The sequence below is a fragment of the Haliotis rubra genome, unplaced genomic scaffold (genome assembly GCF_003918875.1).
Source record: "Haliotis rubra isolate DU_JTF1 unplaced genomic scaffold, ASM391887v1 Scf364, whole genome shotgun sequence".
Taxonomy (NCBI): Eukaryota; Metazoa; Mollusca; class Gastropoda; order Lepetellida; family Haliotidae; genus Haliotis; species Haliotis rubra.
The window spans coordinates 804,309-812,544 of record NW_025767040.1 but is presented as its reverse complement, the minus strand read 5'-3'; the positions used below and the strand labels follow the sequence as shown (position 1 = coordinate 812,544).

The following is an 8,236-nucleotide window of genomic DNA, read 5'->3' as shown; positions in this document are numbered from 1 at the left end:
ATAACATCTGAAACAGTAGCGAAAAACGTTAACTTCATGAGCATACCTTTTCGAAAAGGAGAGAAACCCTTCCATGCACACAACCGACGCCTCTCTCTCTCCCATACCCACAACCACTGTCTCACTCTCTCCCATACCTACAACCATCGTCTCTCTCTCTCCCATACCCACAACCACCGTCTCTCTCTCTCCCATACCCACAACCACCGTCTCACTCTCTCCCATACCCACAACCACCTCACTCTCTCCCGTACCGTACACCGTCTCGCTCTCACCCACACCGACAGTCTCCGCTTTACAATCTCCCATACCTACGACCTACGCGTCACTCCCTCCAAAAGCAATTCCTGTCTCGCTCGCTCCCATACCAAGAAATCTCGGCTTCCTCGCTCGCTCTGTGTCCGACAACAGGAAGCCTATTACATCATCTTGTGCTTAGGGTTATTCCGTCTCCACTGCATACAAGCTGATGTAACCGTGCAAACAAGAGGAGAGTCCCGTTCGCACTTCAGGCCTCCGCTTAGCGCCCTCCGCCTTCGCCCGATCCCGGGGGTACATACCGGCTGCAAGCACCCCCGCGGCTGTCTGTGAAGCTAGGTTAATTCAGCATCCACTGCACATGAATGAAATTAGGCAGCAGGCCCCAACACGTAGTGGGAATGAGTGTCGAAATGAGTGTTGATATGTGACGACTGTGTTCCCTTTGGAGTAGTGGGCAGAAACACTTTGGAAACACTATATCGTCCAAAGGAGAGTTCTCATTTGTCAGCCGTTTTGATTGGTCTCATCTTGCTCGTCATTTAATGTGGGTTGTTTACAACGTGCTTCAGCTTCACAATGGGCATACTGAACGAATTCCGTATTTCCAACTTTGGACTAAACCACAGCGAACCTCAAAGATTTGTCACATCTCAGGTAAGATAAAGACTGAATTTATGTTTTGTTTACTTTTTTTATTTTCACAATTCAAACGTTTTGAGATCTGAATAAATCTATAAATTTGATAAATATTCTATTGTAGGTTCAGTTACCAATGTTGCTGAATATCGTCAAAAAAATACATTACCAGAATACTTTATGCATTATAGATAGAAAGGCATTTATTAAAAGTGTTGGCATGGAAAGTGTACATATACAAATAAATGCTTTATAAAGTATATTGACGTTGGGTAATATCCCCAGTTGTAGCTAGTTTGACGGCGCATTAAGATTAATCCACATACCTCCGCTGCCGAGAGTACTAATGCAGATGTTGCCATGTATCATGTCGTATGTTTACTGACATGCTGGGTAACGACCTTGACCGACCGCCGGGTACTGCATACGTCACCAAGTGTCTGTAGTCTGACGTTGAGTCGTCAGTGTAGATATTGGAATTTGTCGCATTTATCATCGTAGGGCTCACTTTTTATATGAATACACAGTTCCAGAAAGGGGTCAACATATGTAACATATGTCTAGTATAATACAGACTCTAGTAAGGGGGGGGCAAGTGCCATTCAGGATTCGAGCAAACGCTCTCTTATAGACCAAATGCCTTAAACCTTTTGATATTCCAAATCTACAGAAAAGGGAAAGGGAAGGCAAACAAGCAAAGACTGTACAATTTAACCAGAGAGCGATAATGAGACAACGAGACATTTTGAACGTTTTGTATGACTTTGATTAATACAGGTTTTTACTAATTCTAAAAGCAAACAATGTTCAACGCAACATTTTCAAGGCGGCAAACGCGATAATGAGACAGTTTGTCAAAATGCTGCGTTTTTATATCGTCTAGCTTTGGCTAATCTTTAATTTGTTTCTTGTTTGTTGTGAACACGACAACGCCACAATGTCCCTCCTGGGATTCCATACAAATCTGTAGTGCAGAGACGTTGTCAGGCCAGCAACTTAGCTGCAGGGGGAGAAGGTACCTCAGTCTATTTTAACTGGAATGTTTACTACGCACTTGAAGTTTCTGGGTGTCTGGGTGGTTCAGTGGTCCAGTGTCAACAAACTGCCGCCTTTATAACGTCGGTTCGGACCCTACATTCGCGCTGATCATGAACCTCGGGCTGTTCGTGGGTTCCATGGATATCCAGTGGTAAAGATTAGGACCTCTGTCACTTACTTCATCCTCACAGTAATATACAGCATTGTGAAATAACCGACATACTGATCAAAGCCCAAATGACTCAATCACTGTCTCTGCGGTTTCCTTGAAGAATGTGAACTGTAACTGCTGCAAGGTAGTTTGACCCAACAGAACAGTGCTAAAGTCTTCACAATGTGGCACAGTGGGCAGTGTCCATCAGCTGATACATCGAAGAATAATCAAGTTAACGTACATGTGTCTTCCACTAATACGTATTGAAAAGGTTCTAAAAACTCTCGTCGCAGCTGTTGAAGTCTCGGACGGGTTTCGCATGGCTATAGACACAGTGGATGGTTGTGCCCTGTGAAGAGCTGGGTTACAACTGGTCCTCAATCCTTCAGCTGCTTGTCGGAAGAGGCCACTAACGGGATCGCCTGGTCAGGCTTGAGGATTTTTTAGATACATTTCTTCGTGTCATATTTGCACAGATCTATGCTCCTTCTGTCAATCACTGGATTGTCAGGTCCAGATCCGACTACACCGGCATACCGCTGGAATATAGCTGAGTCAGGAGTTTACGAACAAGCAAACATCCAGCCGTTGCACGTGTACCTGGATGAATGGTTATTAAAATATGAAAATGAATTTAACAAGGCAGAACCATCAGTAATGTTCACGTTTTATATCTTATGTCGTTTTAACCTTACTCAGGTACATGAAAATTATGTATTCTATTTTGAGGATTCACTTTCAACAAACACATATAGGATTTGCTTGAGTTACTGATAAGCAAAATTTAGAATGGGAAGAACTCATCTTTCTCAGCTGGATAACGATTGTCCCCAGAATCAGAGAGGTCACGTTAAAATACTTCGGGACGTGTTTCCATGATCTACAGGCAACAAGGGTTTACCAGCCGGAGCCATATCCCTGAGATCAAAAGCTGAATTACAGCAAATGACTGAAGTTAAGTTTGATGGTGAATAGAAGAAACATGCGTACTGGCTAGACAAATAACACGTTGATAACCTTCTTGTTTCACTCATGGCTGTGTAACTCGGGATCAATGAGGAACCTCCCACATTTACCAAATATCTTAATATGCTATGTTTCACAAAAAGTTATCTATTGGTGTTTTTGTTTTCTGTCCCAGTGGGGCCACCCCCGTCTCTACCTGTCCTGGAGGATATTCTGGGCTATCTTCCATACATCCTGGTTGGTCAGTAGCATGGTGTATTCCACTAAAGTGACGTCATCACCGCTAGGTGGCGCTGTGTGGTTCATCTACCTCACCAACTGGACCTACCTCCTGCTGACCATCAGTGCTATCCTGGACGCAGTCATCGTCGTGTTCGTCAGGATCAACAGACAGGACATTATGAAAGGTAAACTTTACTACACATTAATCAACAAACTATTACGGGATTCACAGAAGTGGTCTCGATTTTTCAAACTCTACCGAATACACCTATAAAGGTATCCAAATGTATTTTGACCAGTTCCAAAGCTAGTAGCATGTCCATTTAATCAATAATCTCAAGTCGAGTTGCAGACTGGTACTCATGCACACATTTTTTGTGATATGTACTGTGTGTTTCTCCTTCAGGGTTCACGTCACACCTGACGTGGTACATGAAGGTGTCCTGGCTCCTCAACAGTGTCGTCACTGAAGGGAGTTTACAGATAAGCGCCCTCTACTGGATCTTCATATTCAGAAGTAAACACATTTTACTATTTTACGGTAAACATTAACTTTAATAAATCTGTGTAGTTGTGTATTACATCGGTTTACCAGAAATACCTCGCATTTTGTTAATATGAACTAATATGTGGTGTGTATTGATGCATCTTCTCTTTCAGATCAAGATTTGACCCTGCTGAGATTCATCCTCCACGGTATGAACTCCATTTACGTCATGTGCAACCTCCTCATCGTGAACATGCCAGTTCGTGTGTATCACGCGATCTACCCCATTATCTGTGGCGTCATCTACACAGTTTTCAGTATCGTATATCACATACTTGGAGGGACCAATGAAAAGGGAGAACCGTATATCTACAAGATTCTTGATTGGTCCAAACTGAAGCGGACTCTACCTCTTGTGTTTCTGAGTACATTTTTGGCTCTACCTTGTTTGCATTTAGTTGTTTTCTTCATTCACAAACTGAGGATATATGCACGGTCAAAATGTCTGAAACAAAACATTGAGACAAAAATTCTTGATTCATTGACTGAAAGGAGTGATAGCGAGAGTGCATGTCTCTGATGAAGCATATTTCAACACTGACAAAGGCAATGTGTCGATCTCAGTAACAAATCTTTGAAGATCTCAGAACAGTTTTGGATTTAAAGAAGAACTTTACATCCCCAGGTACAATGATAATTAATACTTCACTGTAGCAAAAAAGCAAAACTTGAAAAGTGAATTTTGCCAACAAAACGCAAACGTTGACAAATGGACGCTCAACCAATCAACGAAGCAAAAGAAAGACCAAAAACACAACTCTCCCACCGTATAAAGTACATCTCCGTTAAATAAACCTTTCTTGTTTGTTTGTTTACCCACCACCGAATATTCGGGTATGCTTTTCCTTTCCCAGGGTTTTATGTTTGAATACACAATTCCATTTATAATCCCAAATATAACATATGTTGCATTTTACGTTTGATCAAACATTTATGTAAGTGGGATATGTTCTGAAGCATAAGCCCAATTGGTATTTACAAGTCTATTATCTCATTAAATTCAAAGCACAGGGACTATTGAGAATTGTACATAAACACTGAGTGGGATCGATCAGGATTCAAATGGGAACATGCAGCTATCTGGTTCGGAACTATACCAAACGTTCATTGTGGATACACTTGTGTCACTGGTTGCATCGCATGTCACAGGGTCAGCTTGACATAGTGAAGAATTCTTCACTAGTTGACGTGCAGTCTGATAAAAGTTCATTTGCTGAGTCTGTTGTATGTCCAAGCATAACTATATGCCATGGAGAAGCACACTGACAATCTGCAAATATATCCGTGTGTACCTTTACGATTAAGTGTTGACTTTTCTTAAGGTGGAGCAGCTGTGTTCTGTATGAAAGTGGACAAACATTATTGATCACGATTTCAGAATACACTATAAATGTTATTGCATATACATCTTTTCCTGACCATGTAAGCATACAGAAGCGAAGACCTGGGTACATGTACATACTGTCACTGACGGGGTCTTAGCAATATTTAGCAGGAAAGAGGTGTAACGAGATCAACACACCAAGTTCGTTTCAGGACGAATACAACAATGCTCGCTGTATATACCTGATAAAACTATATACACTCTTAAAAAAACCCGCATAGGTGATTTTCAGAATACTGTACTCATGTAGCTGCGGGAAAAACAACACAAATATACCGTTTCTTTCCTAAACGTCATCTTGTGTGATTGCAAGCAGCTTCAGTGCCAAAACGCGGCAATTTTAAAGTTTTCCCTTCAAATTGTTTTAGAAGCGTTTGAAGAAATATTTGCCTAAACGTCACCAAGAAAACATGCAAAGCAATATGCAAGTAAGCTGAAAAGCAGGCGGTATCGATCACTAATGAAAGTCAACCTTGTTTAATTTTGTCATTCGTTTTTGCCTGGAAAAGAGGAAATCATCATGCCACGACTGAGTGTCGCAAATTGAAACATCGCCATAGGCCGCCTTGAAGCTGGGGAGTCGCAGTCTGCAGTTGCCCGACATTTCACCGTTCATAGAGCACTATAACCCGCCTTTGGGATCGTTTCCTGCAGACCAATTCCGCCGAGATGCGTCCGTCCAAGAGTAACCACCAAAGCCCAGGACAGCTACATCCGGGTTGCTCACTTGCGTCATCGTCTTGAAAAAGCCGTTCAGACTACAAAACGCATTCCTGTTTTGAGAAGAATTTTACACCAAACTGTCAAGTGGGGATTCGACCAAGAAAGCCAGTTGTCGCCCCTGATTTGAGAGACTTCCATCGGCGCAATCGCTTGCGGTGGTGTCGTAGAGTCCGGAACTGGAACCTTAGAAACTGGAGGCGAATCAGGTTCAGGGATTTCTTCTTCACCAGCGAGATGGAAGACAGCGTGTTTACCGTCGGAGAAATGAACGTTTTACCCCTAATTGAATTCGACAGGTCGACAGATTCGGAGGAGACAGTGTCATGGTGTGGGGTACGATATCCAGCACACAAAGATCTGATTTCGTGTTGGTTCAGGGGAATTTGACAGCGAATCGGTACATCAACGAAGTGGGGAAGAGTGGGGAAGTCTTCCGCAAGACCGACTTAGTCGACTTATCCTCTGTGCCGAGACAGTGCTGAGAAGTAGTTGCTGCCAATGGTGACCATACAAAGTACTGACTTTGACGCCATTTTGTGGACTGAAGTAAACAGGAACACAACAATGTTTTGTTGACGTCTATAGAACTGTGAATTTTCACCTTTTTACCATAGAAAATACATGAAATAATTGCTATTACACTAACGCAATACATTCTTCTAAAAATGGTTTATGCGTTTCTTGTCAATAGATTTACCTTCAAAATGAGATATACATTACTAACATCGAAGTCGTACTTTGGGAGTTATCGAGCCAAAATCATTGCTCAGGATTTGTTCCACCAACTTACCTAAGTTTGTGTTTATTGTACACGTTGAATCGATGGCACATGTCAGCGAGGTATTCGCCATTCTTTTCATAATGTGTTTACGTACTTTGTTCATCGCTATAACAGGCTTGTGTCGTGGCCGTTCTCCATTGTCGACATCGACCTAGCCCGCACTGAAAAGAGCCAGCAGTCTGACGGGACGTATTTCATTTACAGCCAATCAGATCGCTGGCTTTTTTCAGTGCATCAAATTGACGATGGCATTAATCATACACCCAAATAGCAAAATCTGCATGTCCCAGTGTAGAAGTGCATCAGATTATACCACGGGGAAGGAATTCTGTTTCACAGATAAATGCATGGAATAGTTGTGATCTGGTGTTGACGTTAACAACAGCGCCGCACCCCAAATAACAAACATTGCGTTCATGTGACGGTAATTATATACTATCCATGCTGCTGTCTTGTAAAAACGTCAGCTCACAGAATTAACAATCTCTGTCACATTCATCCGGAACATGCTGAGGCAGATATGCTCACCGGCAGCCGAGGTAACAATTACAATCATACGATCTTTATCAAGGCGGCTTTCATTCCATGTTTATCCTTCATTTCAATTCATTTTTGTAGTAGGTGCTCATAATAGTAGTAGCAAATTACGTTCTGATTTAATATATTATCTAACCCGCCTAATTTAATTTATGATTAAGGACCGAGTGTTGCTGTTGCCTACCATCTGGGCAGGATTTGCCTGACTACATGGGTTATGGACGCGACTGTGTTTGTATCAAACGGTAATATTGCATTTGTATGTGTTTCCTCGGTGACCGCTTCAAAGGTTTCTATAGTAACCATCTAGTCAGGGTTATACAGATTATTGTGAGGCACCGTTTGATAATACATATAGAACTAGTAGTACATGTAGTACACGAGCCGGACTCAACTTCTTCTGCATTATGTCGTGGGAAGGCTGTTCATATTCCGTACTGTAATAATTACTACAAACTGGGGAACGCAAACATGTGTAATTAGTCTTTATGCATATTTCAACCACCTGCATGTAGGATAAGGTTGCTTCTGAGTATGTGCTCATTTTGCCACGTGTACTCCTCTATGCCTCTTTCAATACTTTATTACCTTATCATCTAACACATGGGATATTTTCAAAACACAACAGCTGTTTCATACCACGGATCCCCGTTAACCTTATGAAGAGGCTAATTATCAGTAACTCTTATACATCACAATATTTATTCATACACAGGTGTTGTTGAACAACCACATCAACTGTTAACAGAATACCACATATCTTTTATGTGTTTCAAATGAAATACCCCAAGCATTTAAACCTATTAATGAAAGAAACTATTAAATAAAAGCTACAAAATCCTTTCCATAGCCATAAAAACTCCCATGACACGTGATCAGCTGTAGATAGTGAGTTATCATCCCAGGGAATGCCTCTGATGTCAACAAGCGTCCACCATGTAAACCATAGCGTGTACACAAGGTGCAGTGTGTTAAACTTGGCCCTAG

The 8,236-nt window shown here is 41.8% G+C and overlaps 1 protein-coding gene across 1 annotated transcript; it reads left to right on the top strand.

The window, feature by feature from the left end:
* The first annotated feature begins 327 nt into the window (after positions 1-327).
* On the top strand, positions 328-4,618 carry LOC124285615 (protein rolling stone-like). The gene is made up of 4 exons (XM_046721878.1): positions 328-915; positions 3,231-3,462; positions 3,684-3,794; positions 3,938-4,618. The coding sequence occupies exons 1-4, from the start codon at positions 838-840 to the stop codon at positions 4,342-4,344; spliced, it is 828 nt and encodes a 275-aa protein (XP_046577834.1). The 5' UTR covers positions 328-837; the 3' UTR covers positions 4,345-4,618.
* Positions 4,619-8,236: the final 3,618 nt, after the last annotated feature.

Bases quoted from the DNA above. Each gene is read 5' to 3' on its own strand.
- LOC124285615 (XM_046721878.1), top strand. From the start codon at position 838: ATGGGCATACTGAACGAATTCCGTATTTCCAACTTTGGACTAAACCAC. The intron at 3,463-3,683 runs GTAAACTTTACT...TTTCTCCTTCAG, and splicing joins CAGACAGGACATTATGAAAG to GGTTCACGTCACACCTGACG. The intron at 3,795-3,937 runs GTAAACACATTT...CTTCTCTTTCAG, and splicing joins CTGGATCTTCATATTCAGAA to ATCAAGATTTGACCCTGCTG.